At 48.4% G+C, this 22,588-nt stretch overlaps 1 protein-coding gene across 1 annotated transcript; it reads left to right on the forward strand.

The window, feature by feature from the left end:
• Positions 1–2,481: 2,481 nt before the first annotated feature.
• GATA3 (GATA binding protein 3) lies at positions 2,482–22,221 on the forward strand. The gene is made up of 5 exons (XM_050323827.1): positions 2,482–2,991; positions 5,528–6,064; positions 8,953–9,098; positions 14,671–14,796; positions 20,719–22,221. Exons 1-5 carry the CDS (start codon positions 2,751–2,753, stop codon positions 21,001–21,003), a joined length of 1,335 nt encoding a protein of 444 aa, XP_050179784.1. The 5' UTR covers positions 2,482–2,750; the 3' UTR covers positions 21,004–22,221.
• Positions 22,222–22,588: the final 367 nt, after the last annotated feature.

Below are 22,588 nucleotides of genomic sequence, written 5' to 3' on the forward strand. Positions count from 1 at the left end.
AATATTATCCTTTTCCCCACTCATTTCCCCTTCATTTTTCCTTTCACCCCTCAGCCTTTCACTCCTTTTCTCTTTTCCTTTTCTTTCCTTTTCTCTTCTTTTTTTCTTTTCTTTTCTTTTCTTTTCTTTTTTTCTTTTCTTTTCTTTTTCTCTTTGCTTTTCTCTTTTCCTTTTCTTTTCTTTTTCTTTTTTCTATTTATTTTTTTCTTCCTCTCTATTCCTCTCTTTTCCTTTCCTCTCGTTTCTTTTCCTCTCTTTTCTTATTTCTTTCCCTTCTTTTCTTCTCCCTTTCCCTCTTTCCCTTTTCTTCTTTCTTTCCTTTCTTTTTCTTTCTTTTTTTTCCTTCCTTTCTCTCTTACTTCTTTCCTTCCTTTTCTTCCTTCCTTTTTTTTCCTTCCTTCTTTCCAGCTTTCCTTCCCCCCCCCCTTGTCTTCCTAGCTTTACTTTCTCCTCGCGTCTTTTGTCTCTCCACCCGCTCTCCCTCATTAATTCTTTCCTCTCTCCCTCTCCCCTGTGTCCCCCGTGTCCCCGTGTCCCGTTCCCACCCCATTCCCGGTGGGATGCCCCCTGGGCACCGCTAGGGGATGCCCTGGCTCAACGCAGCGCCCAGGCCGGCCCGGCGGGGCGCGGAAGGGCAGCCAATCAGCGCCTCCGGGGGCAGGGCGAGCAGCCAATCAGCACCGCCCGAAGCAGGCGCCCCCGTTCCTGCCGGCCGCCCATTGGCTGAACCCGCGGAGGGGGCGTGGCCGGCCGGGGCTCCCGGGGGTCCCGTCGGTCCCGTCCCAGGGCCCCCCAAGGGATTGATGGATCCCCAAGGGATGGATCCCCACGGGATGGATCCCCAAGGGATTGATGGATCCCCACGGGGTGGAGGCCCCCGGACCCCGAGGGATGAGCCGTCCCCGTCCCCTCCCGACCCCCAAACTGACCCCCCCCCCAACTCTACCTGACCGCCCGCGGCGTGCCCAGCGGAACTTCGGGAAGGGGGGAACAAACCCACCTCCAACACCCCCAAAACCCGTGTTATGTCCGAGCGCGCGCGTTTCTCTGCGCTTGCGTCCTTAAAAATAACAATAATTAAGTCCTGTGCGAGCCCGCTCTAAAGAGGAGGAGAGGCAGGTTTATTTCGGAGGGCGGGGGGCGGCCCCCGAGGTCCCGTTCCTGCCGGCGCATCCCGGCTCCTGGGGGGAGGGTCCGATCCCTGTAGCATCCCCCCCGGGAATCAGCGGGAGAACCCAACGCGTCTTATCCAAGCACCACCTCCCGGCGTGGACGCTCGCGGAGTTTGTGGGACAGCGGGAAAACTTTTAACTTCCCCCTTAAAAACAGAGAATTAAATAATAATAATAATAAAAAAAAAATAAAAGACGGGGGGGGGGAATGAAAAGAAGTTGTCGCCGGGGGGGTTCCCGCGGGGGCAGCGCGGGGGCGGCCGGAGCGCCCCGCCGGTCCCCTCCTCAGGCGGGGACAGGCTCCGCCTCCCCCGGGCTTATGACACTGGAACCTCCTTAAGTTGCGTCTCGCCACAGCTGTCTGTAAGCACTGAGCCGGCTGGCGCCATCCTGCTCCTTTCAGAAAGAATGCCTTCCCTGTAAAAAAAAAAAAAAAAAAAAAAAAAAAAGAAAAAAAAAAAAGAGAGGGAAAAAAAATAGGGAAAAAAAAAATAGGGCGAGCGAGGGAGCACAATCTGATCTGATCAAGCACTTTCAGCTTCATCCCTCCTGGGTCACATACTGCTTCTCCACCAAGGTTTGTGCGGAATTTCTTTAGCAACTTTTCGCTTTTTTTTTTTTTAACTCTCTCCCCACCCTCCTTTTCTCCTCGCTCTTTCCCTTCACCTCTACCCTTTTCTCCATCCCTTCACCCCCTCCTTGATTTACCCCCCTCCCTCCCTTCTGTTTTACCCCCGTTCCCCCCTTTCTCGGTTGCATAATAATTAATGAGCAATCAGAGTGACTCCGGGCTGCGGAGCAGCGAATGGCACAAGTTCTCACCGGCTTAAGCCACTGGAGCTTCTCAGGTGTAAATGGAGCAAATAAACAAATAAACAAACAGCGGCGACGACCAAAAAAAAAAAAAAGAGCCAAAAATCCCGCACCAAACCCAAGGCAGAGTAAGAGCTGGGCGGCAGGAGCGCGGTGGGAGCTGCTGGGCTCCTCTCCGAGCCGGGAGAGAGCGAAAGAGAAAGAGGCGCTGGGAGAGGTGGGTCCAGGGCAGAGCAGGCGCTTCCCAGGGATGGCTGCCGAGGGATGGGATGGGTTTTCTCCTGCCTAAAAAGTCAGGTGCTAAAGTTCAGAACTTCTCAAGCACGTTTCTCTCCCTGCCTCTCTCTCTCTCTCTCTCTCTCTCTCTGCTCCTTCCCTTTCCTCTCTCTCGTTACAGGTGATCAAAGAAGACAAACATCTGCAACAGAGCGGAAGATACGAGGGGACCTCACTTCGTAGAGAACTTTTTTCCCCGAATTTTTTTCTTTTTTTTTTTTTCCTTTTAAAATTTTATTATTTACCTTTTTTTTTTTCCTTTTTTTTTTAAATTCTTTTTTTGGAATCGATCGTTTATCACCATAACCTCCCCTTCCTCCGCTTTAAACCAAACCTAACCAGAAACACCCCCCCAAACTCGCCGAGCACTTTTCCCCGCCCTGCATTAACTCCAGCGGCGTCTCCCCCTCCGATCTCAAGCCCTCCGCGCCTTGCTGAGGAGGAGGAGGAGGAGGAGGAAGAGCAGCGGCGGAGCAGCGAGCGCGGAAGATGGAGGTCTCCACGGACCAGCCGCGGTGGGTGAGCCACCACCACCCGGCCGTGCTCAATGGGCAGCACCCGGACTCGCATCACCCCACGCTTGGCCATACCTACATGGACCCCACGCAGTATCCTCTCGCCGAGGAAGTGGATGTACTTTTTAATATCGACGGACAAGGCAACCCCGTCCCTCCGTACTACGGCAACTCCGTGAGAGCCACCGTGCAGAGATACCCCACGGCCCACCACGGTGAGTGCCCGCGCCGAGCCCCGGGGGCTGCCCCGCTCCTGCCCCGCTCCCGGTGCCGGTCCCGGCGGCTCCGCTCTGCCCCGAGCCCCGCCGGCTCCGCTCCTGTCGGGCAAGACCCTCTCCTGCCGGCGGGGAAGCTACGTCACGGGTGGATTTTGGGGTTGGCTTATTGGAAATAAATATAAATTCAGGCTTACTTCCTTTCTTTCACTTTCTTTATTTCTTTTTCATCTTTCTTTTTTTCTCTTTTTTAATCATTTTTCTTTCTACTTAATTTTTTTCTTCGTGCCCTCTTTCTCTCCCATCCCTCTTGCCTTCTCTTTCCTCTCTTTCTCTCTTGCTCTCCTTCCTTCTACCTCTCTCCCTTTCATCTTTCTGTTGTTTTCCTCCTTTTGCCCTCTCTCTTTCGCTTCGGTTTCTCCCCCCGCTCTTTAACTCGGTTAACAGTTAGTGTTTTCATACTGTGTTTAGTTTTTGCACGATTAAGCTGCTCTGGGGAAGCAAAGCAAGCTGGAGAGCAGGGGTGTGAAAATGACCCCGCTGTCCTCACGCTTGGGCTATTTCATTCGCACTTGGTGAGCTTGTTAGGCTTGAGTCGAAAGTTTTGCACACCCACCCCGGGCAGCGCCATGGCGTGGGCTAAAAGTAAGAAAAAAAAATATAGCCTGTAGTGCAAATAGTTATCAGACCTGCTGTGTTTTCCTGAGGGTCCTGCAGGAAAGTAATGATCCACGATGTGAAGTTTGTTCCTGGGTCACGGCTTTTAGAAAGGAGGTGAAATACCTGAGGCCGATGGGGCCCAGGTCCATGGAGGGATGAGTACTTTGGTACCACCTTCTATGAAGAATTGGAGAGATTCAGTCTTTTTTAACCTGAGTCTACCTGTATGGTTAAAAAAAATAGGGAAAAGATAAAAATAAAAAAGGAGGGAAAAGAACAGATGCTGGTTTGTGAAGCCGGGCTGTGACCTCTGTCGTGGCGAAGTCCAAATGCCCGAGGTTTGCAGTGGAAATCCCCCCAAAATCAAGGAGAAGAAAGTGGGATGAGCGAGTAGAGATGGAACCGAGCGGGTTCAGGGGGGCTGCTCCCAGCCCTCAGCAACTTGTTGAGTGCGAGCCTGCATTAGACTCCGCTCAGTAACTGCATTGTTCTGCTATTAGTCCCTTTAAAACAATTATTTCTAAGGATCAGCAGCCTTTGTCCTTTCTTTTCTTTTCATTTCTTTTTTTTCCAATATATCAGCAGAAAGTGGAAATGCGGTCTCTCTGATCTAGCCTGAATATTATTTACTATGCTACTTCCTGGAGAAGATAATGAATCTTGACCCTTTCTATTCGTATAACCCACCTTCCCTTCCTTTCGAGCAGCTACTTTCAGTATTGTTCACAAATGTCTGGTACGGTGAAAACTAGTTTGGAGCTTCTCTGGACACACACGAGCTCCCATGCAAACATACATGTCCACAGTGCACCAGCTCTTCAACTGTCTTGTGCCTCTGTACATCTGTGTTTGCATCTCTCCTTCCGTATATTTAGCAGTCTCTATACACAGATCACGATGCCTACAGAGGTTCAGGCTCTCTAGATGTCAGTGAGTTTCCAGGGCTTTGTTAGCAGGCACAAACTTGCTCTCTTCCAGTTGAATAACTGTGTTTTCCAGCCTGGAGCAATTTGTTCAAGTTGCTGTGGATTTGGGTAGATTGGATTATTTGGATATATTTTTCCATTTGTTTAGCGAGGGCCGAGATGAATTTAAAATATTAAGTACAAGCTCTTAAGAATATTTATAACCAAAGGGGAAAAAATTGCATAAGTCTGGTGGATTTTTTTTTTTTTTGACAAAGTCCAGGTCTGTATTTTAAAAGATAAGTGAAATGTCCCTTGTCACAAGAAGGGGATGGAGTGTTTCTTCTGAGGCAGTTGGTACCCTCTGCATGTGCCATATCACCGCGAAAAAGCCGTCTAACATTTCTGTGCAGACTCACGGAAGAAGAAAAGACAAAATGAGCAGGTTGCAAAGTTTATCAGCCCTGTTGGAAAGGTTATTAGCATGTCTGTGGGCATCTTCTGGTCTTCTTCGTTTGGCCAGAAAATTCCCAGGGTCTATAGCCCACGGCTCCGTTCGGGAAATCTCCAGCTAAGAAAAAACATGATTTCTGCAGTCGGGGCTTGGCAATTTCACGCAGGATCTTTGCTTCAAAGTCTTCATGGGATTGCCTGGAAAAGGGAGACAGTGAAGCAGGACTCGCCAAATCCCGTGTCACAGGGCTGGGACCCCTGCTCGGAGGGTCCCGACTCGGAGACCTGTTCCTGAGCAGGACCGGGACTGCCACCCCGGGCTCTTGTAGCTTTTAAATATAAATTTTTTCAAGAGGAGCGGGGGTTCGCATCAGATGTGATTTTGCTTGCTCCCCCTGCATGTGCTGAGCTCTTTGGGAAGGAAAAAGGGGGGGGGGACGTCCCGGGACCCCCACGTGGGGCTTTGCCAGGGTGGCAGAGGGATGAGACCGACGCGTGTCTGTGTTTTCTCCGAGCAGGGAGCCAGGTGTGCCGCCCCCCGCTGCTGCACGGCTCGCTGCCCTGGCTGGACGGGAGCAAGGCGCTGAGCAGCCACCACAGCGCTTCCCCCTGGAACCTCAGCCCCTTCTCCAAGACCTCCATCCATCACAGCTCACCGGGACCCCTTTCCGTCTACCCACCCGCCTCCTCTTCCACTTTGTCCGCCGGCCACTCCAGCCCGCACCTTTTCACCTTCCCGCCGACCCCTCCTAAAGATGTGTCCCCGGATCCGTCCATCTCCACCCCCGGCTCCACCGGCTCCACCCGGCAGGACGAGAAGGAATGCATCAAATACCAGGTGTCCCTGGCCGACACCATGAAGCTGGAGTCCTCTCACTCTCGGAGCAGCATGGCCTCTTTAGGAGGAGCCACCTCCTCCGCTCATCACCCCATCACTACCTACCCACCGTATGTCCCAGAATATGGCTCTGGACTTTTTCCCCCCAGTAGCCTCTTAGGAGGATCGCCAACCGGGTTTGGGTGTAAATCGCGACCGAAAGCACGGTCAAGCACAGGTAGGGCTTTTGGCTTCTTCATCCCCGTTGCTCGGGAGAGGAAGATGTGGGGGGAAAGTGGGGGAGGCAAAGGGATTGGGGCTGTGCCCCTCGCTCCTCTCCGCACGCAGAGAGATGCGCACAAGCATCCGTGTGATGAGCAGCGGGGCCTGAAGACCTCGTGGGGGAGGCAAACACGACACTTTGCCTTCCCCACAGGTGGCTCTGCTGGGTTTATAACCAAATTCTCTCGTCCAACCCGGGCTTGGGGGGGTAGAACCCGGCCCAGGAGCCCAAACCACCCACCCGGTGCCGCGGGGCTCCTGCCCCGGGGGCGGCCCGGCCCCTCCAGCGCCCACGGTGCGCTCAGCTGCGGCGCCCGGGGAGGAAGCGAAACCGAGGGAACCGCAGCATTAGCGATCTCTCTGTATTTTAATAATGGTGCTAAATCCCGGCCAACTTCCCCCGCCTGCCCTCCGCCTCGCTCTTCCCAGGGCCTCTTCCCATGCGGCGCCCGGGGATGCGGGGAGGGTTTTCCCCGGGGCGGCGCGGCGAGCTCGCCCACGCAGCCCCCAGCCTCAGCCAGCTCCGCGCCTGGGGCTTTGGATCACCCCTAGCGAAAGACCCTAAAAGTTTTCCCCCGGTCCGCCTTTCTCGGGGGTCCCAGCGCTGTGCGTGCCCCGCGGGGTGGGGAGCGAGGGGCTGCGCGGCTCCGGCTCCCGACGGCTGGACACTCCTGGCTCGCACATTTGTGTGCACCGAGGGGTATGTGTGTGTGCAGAGGAAAGGGCGATTAGTCAAAACTCTTTTTTAAAAAATTTTTTTCCCTTTATTTTTTTTTTTCTTTCTCCGAGGAGGCTGCTGCAGGGTTGCCTGGCATGAATGAGATCAGTTTTCAGGGTTTTTCCAGGGTGACATTTACTCTGTCTGTCTGAGCAAGGACTGTCTCTATTTAGCTGATATGTTTGAGCTAATCCAATTATTTTCAGACTGCTGCACGCGACAGTTGCATTGTTTATCCAGCGCCAGGAACTTTAATAGAGTCCGGATGCGGTTAGAGTGACAAAAAAACCCAGACCTGTATGTTTTGTACATGAAAGCAGGAGAGAGAGAGAGAGATAGAGTGAAACAAAAGAGAGGGACAGAGACTCAAACAGCCCCGGAGCGGCTGCCCCGTTTAACCGGAGGGGAACAAAACGACCTGGGTATTAACGGGAGCGGCTCCCCGCCTAGCCCCAGTACGGACCGGGTGCTATGTCCGGGGTAGGGACCGGTTTATTCTCGCCCCGGGCGGTGCTGAGCATCCCTCGGCCGCCCCGGCGCCCGCCGAGCCGCAGCTCCCGCCGGGGCACAGGCTGCGCGGTATTTTCAAACCGTCTTGGTCCCCCCTCCACCCTCCCCTCTTGTTTTCCTTTTGCCACTTTCTGTTACTTTACCTTCTAGAAAGACATCTGCGGTTCGTGATAAACCAACCCCAGCAGCAACACCTTTTTTTTTTTTTTTTTTTTTCTCCTTTTTTTTTTTTTCCCTTTAAAAGTTGACTTTAGCAAGCTGGAAGCTCGAAGACAAAGAGGGTTAGAGCCGGAGAAAAAGGAGGGTGAGGGTGTTTATGCAGGATGGAAGAGGCTGCAAAAGTATTTTATTTTTTGGTTGTTGAGGGGTGGTTGAGAGAAGGGTTCAGTGCAAAGGCTCTGGAAAGACGGTTGCTGTTTGTGGTTAGGGCACGGATGCCTCTTGCTCGAAGGCAGCACAGGCTGGGGCAGCGGGGAGTCAGCTCTGTGCTGAGTTTGCCCAGCTCAGGTCTGCTGCTGCTCTCAGGTCAGCCACAAGTGGCATTAAGTATAAGAAAACCTCCCCCAATAAACCAAAGACCCAACAAAAACCCCCTCAACCCTCTCGAAGTAGCTGAGAGGCACATCCTCAAGCTCCCAGTTCCCTCCTCCAAGCTGGTCACTGGTGGGCTGGGGGAGACTGCCCCCTGCAATGGCCAGGGAGAGGATAAAGAGGTGCTCAAAAGCAAGAGAAGGAGGAGGGAAAGACCTTAATGAGAACTCAGACAGGCTTGGAGCTGTTTGCTATTCCAGGCAGAAGGGATGGACCATCAGGCTGTGACTGCTGTGGGGAAACCAGAAGGGTTTCTGCAAGTTTTGGGTGGTGGAAACTTAATTGCAAATTAACAGCAGATATTGGCAGAGTTGTTGTGTGCTGGCTGGGGCTGGGGAGATGTTTTGGTTGTTGATCTGTGATTGTTTTGGGGGTCCTTGGTGTGCTTTGACCTGAGGTCAGAGGTAGAGCCCCCCAGGCCCATGCATGCCCCTGGGAGCTGGGGCGGTGCTCAAGGGGTGGCACCAGGGTCCTCAGACACAACAGAAAAAGGGACATGGACTTTAATTCTGTATTCAAAGAAGGGTAGAGGTTTGGAGGCTTCTTGCAAAGCCTGCCAAAGTTTGTCTGGTCCATATGACAACATATGGAGGTTGGAGAGTTGTAGGAGTCCTTAATCTGAAGGTTAGGGGAAACTGTCAGTCCCCCTCCCCCCACAAAAGGAGGGAGCTGTGGAAGGAATGAGAGCTTCTCCAGGAAGCCCCTTGAGCCACCACGGCATTTGGATTGTCATTGTCACCATCCCTCTTTCCTGCTGCTGGGACACAGGCCTTGATACTGCCTGCACAGTGGTGCTGGGGAGGGGAACAGGATCAGAACCCAGCAGATTCCCCTGTGCCAGGGACATCATTCAGTCATGGCCTTGGACCCTTGCTTGGACATCCTGATCTTGGGGAGGACTGGCAGGGTCTGGCACGGCTGGGTCTCTTGGGAGGTTGTGAGTTGTTTTGGGGGGAGGAGGGCTTTTCCCCAGCTCATTTCACTCCGGGTTTCCCTAAGTGAACTATGTGCTCTCTTGTTTCCAGAAGGCAGGGAGTGTGTAAATTGTGGGGCTACCTCAACCCCCCTGTGGAGAAGAGACGGCACCGGGCACTATTTGTGTAACGCCTGCGGACTCTACCACAAAATGAACGGGCAGAACCGGCCCCTGATCAAACCCAAGAGAAGGCTGGTGAGTCTCCTTCTATTTTATTATTTCTTTTTATTTTTCTGCAACTTTTGCTTCCTATCTGCAGCTTGGGATGGAATCTCAGCCAGCTCCCACTGGTCTCACTGCGTCAGAGGGCTGTGAGGGAGGGATGCTTGGAGAGGTGATCCCAGGTACTGTGGGCCTCAGTTGTCTGGTCCTCTTGCAAACTGCAAAACAGGTTAAAAAATCAAGATCCAGGGTTTCTTGCAAACCAGAACTGAGTTTTCTCTGAGGTCAGAGATGGAACAGATGCCTCTACACAGTGCTTCTGGATGGTGACCCATGGATGGTGGCTCATTCCCTGGCCTAAGGGCAGAATAATACTTTCCTAGTGACCAAAGAGATCATCAGGACAACAGGATTTCTTCAGGGCTCTCCAAACTGCTGCCTCCACCTTCTTAAGTGTGTCTCCATCCCCCATGGCTGGTGGTGTCATGGAGAAGAGACCCAAACTGGATCCCAGGTGCCAGTGGGGCGTGGGACAGAGCTTGGTCCTGCAAAGATCTTGAACCATCAGGTCTTGGTGCTACTGGTACCCGGTGTGGTCATTTGTGCCTGTGCCATCTGGGTCTCAGATTGTGTCATTCCACTCCAAGCTGCTGTGAGTGACAACACAAGGCAGGGGATGGTGGTTGTGCAAAGCCAGGTGTGTGCCCAGGCCACAGAAGTTGGAGGAAGGCAAAATGTTTTAAATAATAGTTGCAAGCCTGGTGACTGTTTTACATACAGGCAACATACTACAGCATCCTCAGCGATCTGGTCATGCAGTTCCCTGGAAGCCACAAAAAGGTCTGGAAGCTGTGGGCATGGCTAACAAAAGTGTTGAAGTATATTTGGCAAATAATCAGACAGACCACCAGGGGAAAAGAGTATATCAAGAGGGGGAAAAAATTATGGTCCCTGCTTGGGAAGTTATTAAATGTTTCGAATCGAGGCACGTTTGGATTCGTTAGGATTAAAGATGTGGAAGGGCTCCTGGGGGCTGCTCAAAATGTGGAGGAAAAGTGGCTCTCACCTCTCCATGGAATTTCTGAGCTAGTGGATGGGTCTGACCAGTTGCATGAGGCTTGTGCCTGGCACGGACAGACCCTGCAGGCAGGAGAGGGCTGGTTCACTGGCTCCGTGTTCCCTGCGAGGGTGCTCACGGCCTCTGTCCGGCAGCTCTTAGGTGTGGATCAGCTTCCTCACCTGGGAGATGCCCATAAAATTGGATTTGCTTTATTGGCACTGGGAAGCATTTGCAGGGTACATTCCCAGGAGGGGTTACGCTGTGGGGGACAGCAGTGACAACTCTGTCTGGTCGCATGAGTTCTGGGGAAGTTGCGGGTTTGTTGCTCTATCCCCCAAACTTCCTGCGTACAAAACCTCTCCATGGGCTTTTCCCACATAGGGAAATATCTGTCTCCCTCACCTTTCATAGCCTTGTTAGAAAAAAGGAAAAGCTTTCTAGGGAGGGAAGTACAGGCTGGAATTTTGATTTTTTTTTTTTTTTTAGGGCAGCTCTCCTGTTCTCCTCCTCCCCCCCTAGCCCTTCTGTCTTAAACACACAGTCCTCGTTTTCTTTATTTCTTTTTTTTTTTTTTTTTTCCTCGTTCTCTCTTTATGTGTAAAGTTAACTTCCTAGGAAAAAGCTGCCGGATATCTGAGCCCTGGAGATAACTCCTAAACAACAGCTCTGTTTCCCCAGCCCAAACACACAGGAGCTTGAGCGTATCCAAACAAGCGGAGGGGGAGGCAGAGTAGGAAAGCGGCTGGAAAAGGGGGGGAAGAGCTTTCAAAAAGTGTCTGATGGAACCACGAAAGAATGTCCCGAGTCACCCCGAGCCCGGCACATGTAAAATGAACTATATAAATAAATACATAGTAAAAGGTCATTCTTGGGGGGAAAAAAAAAGAGAGAGAAAGAAAAGAAGTAAAGAGAGACCTTGTCTTGCATAATCGCTCCAATCTTTCGGCATTTTAGTTAAAGTTTAAGTTACAAAAAGTTCCCGTTCTTTGAATGCGACTTTTCCTAAATGTGAAATTTGATTTTTCTACATTTCTTTTTTTTTCCCCCACTTAATACTGCCTGGGAAAAAGAAAGAAAAACATCCCTAACGCTGTTTGCATCTATTTTATTTCTCTTGCTAACCTCTGATAAAAAAAAACCAATCAGAAGGCACCAAAGCTGGGCCTGTGTTTGCATTTTGTGTGCTTGGATGTGCGTGTGGCTGTGGCTTGACTGGGTCTCTCCTGCCTTGTGATGGTAGGCGGGCTGGGGAAGGCAGCGTGTGGATGGAGGCTCAGGGTGGGCATCCGGCTCCTTCTCTCTCTGCCTCAAGTTTTCCTGCGTGACCTTGGGCTGGTTTTGTAGGCTCCGATCACAGCTGATCATTAGCTGAAACTAGTGATAGGATTCAATGGGTGGGAGAGAGGAGGCAAAGAAATTCTCAGGTGCTGAGAACGCAGCCCAAGCCCTGTTAAATTCAGTGAGTGTTTTTGTAAGGGTGTCCTTTTAGGTGAGGTGGACGGAGCCTTGCTGGGTGAGGGGGCTCAGATGGCTCTGCTTCATCTTGGGGGAAGGTGGAAGATGTGGAGATGTTGGTGGGGAGATCAAGAACAGACAGGTGGTACCATCACTCTGTTTGAAAGGTCTGTAGCCCTTCTGGAGACCATTCCTATCCCTCTCACAGCCAGTGACAGCCTTGCCTCTGCTGAGAAAACCTTTCTTTAGTTTTTCTCCCTCTCCCTTCCCATGTGGATACAGAGCTCTCCATTTCCATGTCCAGTCACGCTGGTTTTGGAAGGATTACAGCCAATTTTTCAGCAGGCCCATGCGCATGGAGTCATATTTTAGGAAACTGATGCTTGTGGCTTTGTGGATAAATCCAGACACTGAAAATGCCCCTCAATTTAGCGTCTTTATCAGCATTTGTTCCCTCCTGCAATGCTCCTCAGTTCCACCTTCTCATCACTGTCAGAACTTCTGAAGTCGTGGACTCACAGGCTGATGGGCCATGGGGTCTGGTCCTACAGATGATATGGGGCAACTAATTAGTCATCCCATTACTGACATGGCCAGGCCCCTGCTTGGTGATTAGCTCAGTGGATGCCATTGCTGGGAGCTTTACAATAGAGTTATTATTCATTGTTTCCTGCCCACTGCTGGTGTCTCCGGTAGAAGTTGGTACAGCATAAAAGGTACAGTCTGGGACTGAAAGAGCTTACAATATTCAGCTAATGATGCTGAATTTTTGTAGGGGAAACACAGGAGCTGGAAGAGGTTTTAGAGAAGACAGTGGATGTTGTGATTTATTTGCTTATTTAATGTCAGAGTTTGTTTGAAGGCAGCAAGGTGGGGACCAGGCGTCTTTTGAACGTGCTTGCAATAAGAGAAATTACGGTGAGCACCATGTAGAAACCCCAAATATCTTCAAAGGGGATGTTTCCCCTGTGTGGGTTGAGTCAAATATCACTGGTTTTTAGAAATTTCCTTAGGCTTGATTTTTGGGTCTGATAAGGGCAAAGCTGCCACCGAGAGGCTCAATCCAAGCCTCAGAGCCACTCATGCCCCTCGGAGCCTGCTTCCTGGTGGGACTTGGGTGGCAGAGACCTGCAGACTCATCCCCCAGCTTTCAGTGAGAACCCAGCTCTGCAAGATGTTGTCTCTGACCCGCTTTTAAAGCACATTCATTATCCTGGTGATTCTGATGGGAACCAGATCTGGGTCTATGGCATGGTCAGGAGGAAGGCAGGACTGAGGCGTGTGTGCACACATCAGTTCGGGGCTCTGCTGTTTTTCATGGTGGGAAGCTTTATCTTCTCTTCTAGCACTGGGATTTTTGCAGCCAAAGACCCATGTGCTGTTCCCAGCTTCTGCTGGTCATCAGCGTGGAGAAGTCAGCTAAAGGCCTCCTCAGGCTTGGGATGAGCTCGGCTCAGAGTGGTTTATGGTCAGGCAAAATGGAACTGTCCCCACAGGCAGCCTGGGAGAGCCACTTGCTGCCAGGCCAGGCCCTCTGTGATGCTTCCTAATGCTCATGGGCATAGTCTTATTTATTTTTTAGGCAGTCCTTTTTGTCTAATTAAAAGAAAAAAAAAATCCTCCTCTATCTAAAGCAAAACCAGCCCGTCCTTTCTCCACCTACGCCGCATTCAATTATGATTAAAATTGCAACATGACCTAACAAGAGTTGGTATTAACGCTAACGCTGTGCCAGTGTCCATGTTTGCATTTTGGGTTTGTTGTACAGTATCCAAAGATGTGGTATTTTCTTTCTTTCTTTCTTTCTTTTTTTTTTTTTTTTTTTTTAAATGTTGGATGCACCACAGTGTGCGGCTGTGTGGGGTGAGGGGTAAATTTGAAACAGTAAGAGCACAAAAGAGAGCATTAAAGGCTCAGTTCTGCAAGGTGCCAAGCATTGCTATGATCTGGCAAATCGCTTAAGCACATGCTTTAACTTTAAGCACATGAGCAGTCCCATTGAAAGCAACGCATCGGGATGAAATCAGAGCTCTGGGACTTTGTCATATTGATGAAGAAGAGATAGGATGGGATATAAAGGACTTTTTTTTTTTTTTTTTTAGGAGCTGTAGGCACTTGCACACACGCAAAAACTGGTGCGTGCTCACACAGTCTGAAAACTCCTGTTCCTCCTTCAGTGGCAGAAGGACAATTTGTTTTCCAAAGTTACAGTTTTTAAATGATAACACGAATTCATGCATGTGAGAGTGACTTTACTAAATTTGACTTTGCTAAATCATTATCACAGCTAACAGAAAAAGCTTCTCTATACACTCTGACACGTAGGCTTTTTTTTTTTTTTTCTCGTTCCTACCCCTTTTTGAAATGGTAAACTCTGCTCTCGGGCTCGTTACCAGTGCCTAAATAAACACGAAGGTTTGGGCTGCAAACAAGGTCTAATTAAAAAAAAAAAAAAAAAGAAGTTGGGATGCTTGCTCTTTGCCACAGTGTTGTTTCCGATCTGGATTCTGTATCCTTTTGAAGCTGAGCTGAATTTGCAGGACCGGGCTGTGCCTGCGGTCGGTCCCGGGCGAGGAGCTGCCCACCCGGGTCTCACCCCGAGCTCTCCGGAGCCGCCCTGACTCACACCCCTTGATTGCTCCGGCCCCGGCTGCAGAATTAGACCCCCGGGGGGTCTGGGGAGAATTAAGATGGAGAGACACGTTGGCATTTAAATAACATTTTTTTTTCCCCACCTCTGGAACGGGCTGTGCCAGCGCTTGCTAATTTTGATGAGTTCTATCGGAGGTTTTTAGCACTCAACTTTTAGGGTGCCCTTTGGCACCTGATTCGGTTCGCACGTAATTTGGGATTAAAGTACCTCGGGGATTTTTTTTTTCACAATTATTATTTTGTTCTCACAAGTCAGTTTCTGGAGGCCTCTGCCGATGCGCGTCAGTCTTGCAGGGTTGATGTTTTCTTTCTCAGAAAATTTTGCTGATCGCATTTATTTTTTTTTTTCTCTTTCCTTTTTTTTTTTTTTTTAATAATTTTTAACACGGGTGTTTTTCTCTCCTTCTCTTCCCCTGCCTCTCTCCCTCCTTCCCACAGTCTGCAGCCAGGAGGGCGGGCACGTCCTGTGCAAACTGTCAGACCACCACCACCACCCTGTGGAGGAGAAATGCCAACGGCGATCCCGTCTGTAACGCCTGCGGGCTCTACTACAAGCTGCACAATGTAAGTGTGACTGTAGCACTCCGTAACAGGGCCCTCAGCTCCCCTGCTTGATGGTCCAAACTCCTCCTTGACTTAAGGGTTTTCAGTCTTGGGTGAAAGAGACCCCCCCTTGTCCCTTTGGGGACCTTGGGGGTTCGAGGGATGAGTTGTCAGCTTGGGGAGGTATAAAACCTGTCCAGCTTACCCCGCTGTCCAACTTGGGGAGGTATAAAACAGGGCTGTCCGTGGGTAATGTTAGAGCTTTCCCATGCCTGAGCCAAGAAAGGAGGGGTGAATCAACACAGACAGACATTATCTGCTGCTGATTGGGCTCAGAGGGTTGGAAAAGACAACAACGCCGTCCTGCAAGCTGATACCCCTACTGTGTGTAGCTTGGTTCCTCCAGCAAATACAAACTCTGGAGAAAAAAGCAAAATGTGCCAGCATTTAGATCATTCTTGGGTTTGTGGCTGCCTTTGTCCAGTCCCCGAAGATGATTTATTTCGGTCTTGTGTTTGCCCTCTTTGACGCAAGTGATTCCTAAACCAAAAAAGGACTTGATTTAGTTAGTGGGTTGTGGAGTCTGCTGAACCTGTGATGTGAATTTTAAAGCATCTGCCATGGAAGGGAAGGAGAAATGAAATGAAATGGCTGGTAGATTTAATCTAATACGTCCATGCAAAGCCAGCTTGCAGGAACCAGGGATATGTGCCCCAGGGAAAGAGCTAAAGGGACCTGAAAAGTCTTTTACTGAATAATACTACTAATAAAGGAGACAAGGCTACTCCTGTTACTCTCATTCCACATTTGGCATTAGAATAATGATTATGTCAGAAGAAGGAAAAGGCTTGCTATTTCTCTGCTTTGATAAAGTTTTGTTTTATTTTATTTTTTTTTCCCCAAGTTGGTTGATTGCATTATGTTTGGTTTAGAGTTCTGGGGTTGTGTTTTGCCCTTATGTCCACCCATGCAAACACATCAAAGACATACTGTGTTTCATGGGGCACCCAACCCTTGTGGTGTCTCAGTTCCTTCCATGTGTTATTTCAAGCTCTTTGGTTTCTTATGATGAGTAAATAAGTTTGGATTCAGTAGAAAAAAAAAAAAAACAAACAACAAACAACCAGGCCTGTTTTTCACCTGTTTCATGGTAGGCATCTCTCTTGGAAAAAAGGAAAATGTGTTTACCTTTTAGCAGGCAGGTGTCTCAGCACATTTTGAATCCCATGTAGCAGGCAAAGCTTGTCATCAAACTCTCAGTGTGATCACTGCAAACAAACAGCCTGGACCCAGAGTGAAAGCTCTCAGAATATCACCAGAAAATATTCTGTTTGCTGTTTCTTTGGCAAGAAGGGAGCAAGGTCAGCCAGCTTCACTGGGGGAGTCTGTGCTTGTGCTCTGTTTTCAGTTTTGGTCTTGAAGCCACCAGTGGTAGGACTTAAATTGTGTAGTTTGGAAAATTTATGGGGAGACCTGTACTTGAGCTACTCCTCCTGTATCCAGCAAAGCCCTTTGTAGAAAATAGGCTCTTCCCAGGTGACACTGGTTGATGCCTGTGTTTGAATGAGATGACTTGTGCCCTCGAAGATGATGTAGTTTCTCCCCAAAAAGACAGCAGGATGATGAGTTACGATGTGTCTACTTGCATTGTGGACATCTGACTGGAAGAATCCCTCTTAAGCTGCCTGGAATGGTGTCTTGAGTGCTGGGGCTCTCCAGTAATGTGCCTGCAAGAGCACATCCTTTTTTTTCCACACTAACACTGCAAACCTAATTGGCCTGAGTTGACCCCTAGACCCACTGTTTAGGGAAACGCAGATCCAGCTGTGAAATTTGTGACATGGGGCAGGCCTTGAGCACATTGGAACCATTTTCATGTTCATTAAAAGCACCAACAGCTGCTTCAAAGCTCAGCACAGCTACTTACCAAAGTCAAGTATTATCTTGCCTTATGAGCAACTCCATTAATGGGACCTGCTTAAATGAAACCCCCAGAGGACTGAGATCCTGCGTGCAGCAGTCTAAGTAGGCAAGGGTACGAAAATCTGGATATGAGTGGGTAGATCTTTTTAAAGAAAAAAATTCTTAAACTATTTAGTTATCACTGCAGTGAGAAGTGTGGTTCTGCTCCCTGTATGTATCTTTTCTGTGTGGGTTTTACATCAGGAGAGGTGTCAGGAATAGAGAGGCTGATTGTAGCATGTCCCTTCCAAGCAGCTGAGTGTTGGCATAGATGTTGTGCCAATGCCAATGGAACGTCTGGGTGCTCAGAAGATGCCTTAAACCTGTTTCAGGCTAGGCTGTAGCAAATTCCTGGCTGCTCTTTTATCCATCCCCCTCCTCATTTTTTCTTTTCTTTTGGTTTAATGAAATTTTCTTGGACCTTAACGTCATTAGGATATTTTCATGGATTGATCTGCAGTTGAAACTTACCCAGATTTTATGTCCACACCGGGATCGACTGCAGTGAAAAGGCTATTTTTTTTCCATGGTGTTCATTTTTTTCACGGAGCTATATCAGTTTGTTTTACTGTTGATTCCCACAGCTTAAGCAAACCCATTTGTCAGTAGGATATAAGCAATAATCATAATAGTCTTGGGGTGCATTTAGTGAAGCTGTTGGCATTCCTCCCACTGACTTCAACAAGAGCCGGCTCCATTAACACCAGTATTAACAATGACTAATATTTCACATTGATACGGTGCCTTTCATCCTGTGGCATCCCAGAGTGCTTTCTAAGATACAGCCAGCCTGGAAGATTAACCCAACATTGTAATGACTGTGTCTGAAGGATAAATCCGCTTCAGTGACAGGACCTTATTGAGGTCAATGGCAAAATCCCATTGTCTTCAGTCAGAGCAAGATCAGACCTATAATGGTTAAGACTATCCCCTGCATTTGATCTGTTGAATATGAGGTTCTCATCCGTGTTATTTTAGTCCTTAGAAGTGGGATGAGCCTTCATGCACTTCAGGGGTGGGTGGGAGTGTGTACCTTGCTGGAGGTGCACAGCAAACTGGCCCGTGCTCATAGAAGTGAGTGATTTGCCGCTGTTTTTGGCAAAGTTCATCAGAAAAGGCCCCTTTCACAATACCCTAAAGCAGGGCTATGTGTCCCAAGAGCAGAGCAGTCAGTATTTTGCATATGATAAAACAAAGAGCATAATTCCTGCCCGTAATTAATTGGCTCCATCTGAAATTAATGAATTTCATATACATGAGTTGGGCTGGTTTAATTTTAACTTAGCATGTGTTTGTCATTTTTATCAGAATGAATTTTCACGGAGAAGGTCTTCCCTCTGGGTCTTTCATTTCTCTACCCCAGAAACAGAGTTGGGTCCACAGCTTTGATGTTTTGGGGGCCACTTTAACCCTGCTGTGAATGGTCTTTGAAGTCACTGGAAAAATTTTCCAGCTTGCTGCTTTGGCTGTGCTGGTCTCACTCTTTCTGGCATTTATCAGAATCCTTATCTATTTGCACTTGTGTTGGTTACCTGCTAGGAGTGTGAGAGCATGTACACTGGGATGATGTGTCCAGCCAACAGCTTGGATGGCAGCTCTGACCCCAGCTGTGGGGTTGGCCACACCATCCTGAACAAAAGTGGTATTCCCATCCTTGAGTTTCACATCAAATCATGGTCTGGGCCAGCCTGTTCTCAGAAGACTGAGTGAAACATGAGGGATGTTGCTCTGGGGAGGAGTTCACTGTCCTGTGGGACATGACACTCAGCAGTACAGGGTTAGGACCATGTGCTTGCTCCAAGACCCAGCACAGCCCCAGTCCAGCACCGTCACTTTGCCACTTTGCCACCACCAGCTCCTGAGCTTGCACCTTTGCTGCTTCACCTGCAAATTAGTTCTGGCTGTTCCTGGGTCTTTGTGTCATGATACAAATCCTCATTAGAAGCTGGGGAGGCTGGGGCTGGGTGGGCCTCCCCAAATCTGAGGTGGAATTCAGGGATTCAGGCTTCCTGGTCCCTTCTAGCATTTCTGCCTGGTGGGGCTCACTTGGTGTTTCCTCCTGGTTTTGAACCTGGGCAGCACTTCCCTGCTGGCTGATCTAAAACAGGTCAGGCAAAGCTTTCCCATCCCAGTCATTGATCTGGAGCAGAGGGCCTTCCTTGTGTGTGGATCCCCATTCCCTCAGTGAGGACAGGAAGCCAGGGAGACAGGTGGTGTTTCATTTGGAGCCCATCATGTTTGAAGTTTTGCTTGTTGCTGCCCCGGGGCTGTTGTTGGGCTGCACAGGGGCAGATCCTTCCTAACTTCAGCTGCTGGCAAGCAGGGCTGCTCCTTCCAGATCCCTTTATCCTGAGGTGGAGGAATCTGCCTTTTATTCACCCATTTTCAGGCGAGGTGAAGGTTTCTATCGCTGCCAGTACAGAGAGCCTGGGGTCACAAATCAGACTGGCATGATGAACTTTGGGATGCCTAAACTGGAGATGAGCCTGGTCCTTCCTCTTCCCATGCCTCCATCTCTGCATGTAACAGGGAGTTATTGTATCTCAGCTTCCCTGGGGAGAGAAGTCCAAGAACGATTCCCATGCTGTGGGGAAAGGGACCAGGAATGAGGAGCAACAAGTGAAACTTTGCTGTGATCCAGAAGAAGGGAGTGCTTTGTTCCTTGTGCTGATTCAAGGTCTTAGGGGTGAAGAGCTGCTCAGGACCCTTGCAGGCACATTTTTCCATTGTCCTCCGCTGGGCCTGAGACAGTAGATCCTGGTGGACAGGGGGTTCATCTTTTCTCCCTTTTCTCCCTTTTGCAGAATGTCCATCAGCACCATCACGTGCTCACATTTATCATGAAAGGTGGTTCAGCCTCAGGGTGGTTTGCTGGGCTCCTCTGCCTTCTGGCTGTAGGTGAAATAATCCCTGCAGAGGAGCCAGTGCAGTACCCACATAGATCCCCAAGTCCAGAGTTTTAAGGTTGTTTACAGATAATGGATGCACAGATACCTTCCCAAGGGTGGTTTGTGGGGGTTTCACTTCACATGTGCTAGTGCATGTTGTGATGCTGTCTCTCTGTGCAGCATAGAGTCACAGCTAATCATGGAATAGACTGAGCTGGAAGGGACCCATTAGGATCATCAAAGTCCAAATCCTGTCCCTGCACAGAACCACTTTGAGTAATAAAAGTTTCTTGCAGGAGGTCCAACAGATTTTTGCTACCACTTCCTAACCCTGGTGGGTGCATGGATGATTATTGCTGCTGTGTAGATCCACGCAGGAGAATTTAATGTTTAGTTTTCCTACAGATCTGTCTGCAGGCAAGTAGAAAATGCTCTGCTGGGCTGCACAGATACTTATTTCAGTCCCCCCAAAAAACCCTGGAAAACTTTAGAAATAAAATCAGATTTGCTACAGTAAAACAGAAAGGATGATCAGAGAAAAATCTTTGGAAAGCAGAAAAATAAGGCAAACAGTTACCCAGCTCCCTGATACCACTGTGAAAGTTTGAGACCCCTTGTAGCACTGAAGTCCCAGCAGCTCTTGCTGATAATGGTTTTAGGTCAGACAGGAAGCCTCGGGGTGAGATGGTGTCTGTGGGGAATATTTCTAGGTGTTAACGATTGTTTTTGTTCCTAAACGCGGTGCAATTACTTAATGTGCAGATAGTTGAAATTTTTCAGCTGCTGTGAGTTACTCGGGTATGTTTTGCTCCTGTGTGGCAATTTTCTGTTGTCTTGTCTTCAGAAATTTCCGAACTTGGGATGTCCTGGTGGGATCTGAATTTTGGGATGGATGGGGAGTGTTTGTGTAGCCACGGCACAGGGGAGGAGGTTGTGTAATGATGGCAAATGGGGTGTACAGGGGAGGAGGGGGGTTGCTGACCAGCTGGTGCTGGGCACACCCCCAGGGCACAGGGCACGGGGTGCACGGATCCTGTGGTGGTTTGGGGAGATTGGGATGGAAGCACAAAAAAAATAATTGATTTTTGTTTAGATTAACAGACCCCTGACTATGAAGAAGGAAGGAATCCAGACCAGAAACCGAAAAATGTCTAGCAAATCCAAAAAGTGCAAAAAGGTCCATGACAACCTCGAAGACTTTCCCAAGAGCAGCTCCTTTAACCCCGCCGCCCTCTCCAGACACATGTCCTCCATCAGCCACATTTCACCTTTCAGTCACTCCAGCCATATGCTGACTACACCGACACCGATGCATCCTCCATCCAGCCTCTCCTTTGGACCTCACCATCCTTCCAGTATGGTCACTGCCATGGGTTAGCAAGAGACTCCCCTGCTGAATGCTTACAGTCTCAAAATGAGATTTACTTTATATACTTGCATTTTTGCAGGCGCGTGGTTATGGGTCTGACGTCCCGGATCAAATGGGAGGGGGAAAAAAAAAAAAAAAAGGATAAAAGAGAAAAAATTTAAAAAAAAAAAAAAAAAAGTTATTTGAAGGCGTTAAGAGAGAGAAAAAAATTTAAAAAGCAGAAAAAAACGACAAAAAGCACAAAAAAGGAAAAAAAAAGAAAAAAGAGAAAAAAAGCAAAAAAAAAAAAGAGTTTTAAAAAAGTGATATTTGCCACTTTTTAAAGGAACTCACTATGGCGTCTATGTATTCTTACCCACTGAATCTGGATACCATTTGTGAATAAGCCATTCAGAACTTGCATTCCCTATTGGACAGGATCTCTAGTGCTGTGAAAAAAATAAAATAAAATAAAATAAAAAACGCTGAACATTGCATATAACTTATATTGTAAGAAATACTGTACATTTGAGGAAGACTTTATTGCATCTGAGGAGCTGTAAAGAAAAAAAAAAAAGGCATGAAGGACTCCGAAAGAATTTTTTTTTTTAAAGGAAAAGAAAAAAAAAAAAGAAGATGGGAGGACAATTTAGAAAACCAGAAAAACAAACAATGCAGACCAAGAGGAAACGCGGTCTTACGAACAAATGGACCAACTGCCAGTCATGTCTTCTCCTTTTATTTTATTTTTATTTTGGTTTTATTTTATTATATTTTTTTTTTGGTTGGTTTTCGGTTTCTTTGTTTCCGAGGAGGGGGAGGGGGCTGGCTAGAACGGTTTTGATGATGCATTAACTAACTAACTAACTAACTAAATAACTGAATAAATAAAAGCTGTAGGGAGATCATTCATTTTTGGGCCACGGGCCTTTTACATAGGAAGTACCAATGGTGTCAGGCAATCAGTGTTAACATGCGGACATTGCCAACAAGGGGGTTTCAGATAGCCATTCTCCAGGTCTATACGCATTGTGAACAAGTTCCTGTAATTGTTGTTTGTATGTATAATTCAACGCACCAAAATAAGAAAGATGTAGATTTATTTCATCCTATTATACAGACTGAATGGTTGTACAAATTTATTTACTGCTAGTGATAAGACCTGCTTTTTTTTTTTTTTTTGTTTTCATATTTTTTCCTCCTTTTTTTTTTTTTTTTTGGAGAATAAACTAGATTAAATTCTGTTGACTTAACGGTGTTTTGTGCTTGGGGGTGGGAAAAGGAATATTTTTTCTTTTGTTTTCTTCTTTAACGTTTGTTTGGATGGTATTTATTGCATAGTTACCACGGGTATGGGAATGTGTCTCTGCGCTCATGCTGACGGCCAAAGCAATGTTTGCAGTAGCTTGATTAAAAAAAAAAAAGATAAATCACAGAACAAAGGAAAAAAACCCTCAAAAATAAATGGACTGCATGTTAGTGTAACCCCACTGTCCAGTGTGTGCTCCCTGTCCCTCAGATTGCAGCCCAGCCGCTGCCCCTCTGTGATGTTGGGCTCCCACCTGGGATGGGTCGCTTTGGGTTTCAGGCAACCATGGCCAAACTGGAGTTGAGG

The sequence above is a fragment of the Myiozetetes cayanensis genome, unplaced genomic scaffold (genome assembly GCF_022539395.1).
Source record: "Myiozetetes cayanensis isolate MyiCay16 unplaced genomic scaffold, myiCay2020 scf3, whole genome shotgun sequence".
NCBI lineage: Eukaryota > Metazoa > Chordata > Aves > Passeriformes > Tyrannidae > Myiozetetes > Myiozetetes cayanensis.

Bases quoted from the DNA above. Each gene is read 5' to 3' on its own strand.
- GATA3 (XM_050323827.1), top strand. From the start codon at position 2,751: ATGGAGGTCTCCACGGACCAGCCGCGGTGGGTGAGCCACCACCACCCG. The intron at 6,065-8,952 runs GTAGGGCTTTTG...TCTTGTTTCCAG, and splicing joins GAAAGCACGGTCAAGCACAG to AAGGCAGGGAGTGTGTAAAT. The intron at 14,797-20,718 runs GTAAGTGTGACT...ATTTTTGTTTAG, and splicing joins TCTACTACAAGCTGCACAAT to ATTAACAGACCCCTGACTAT.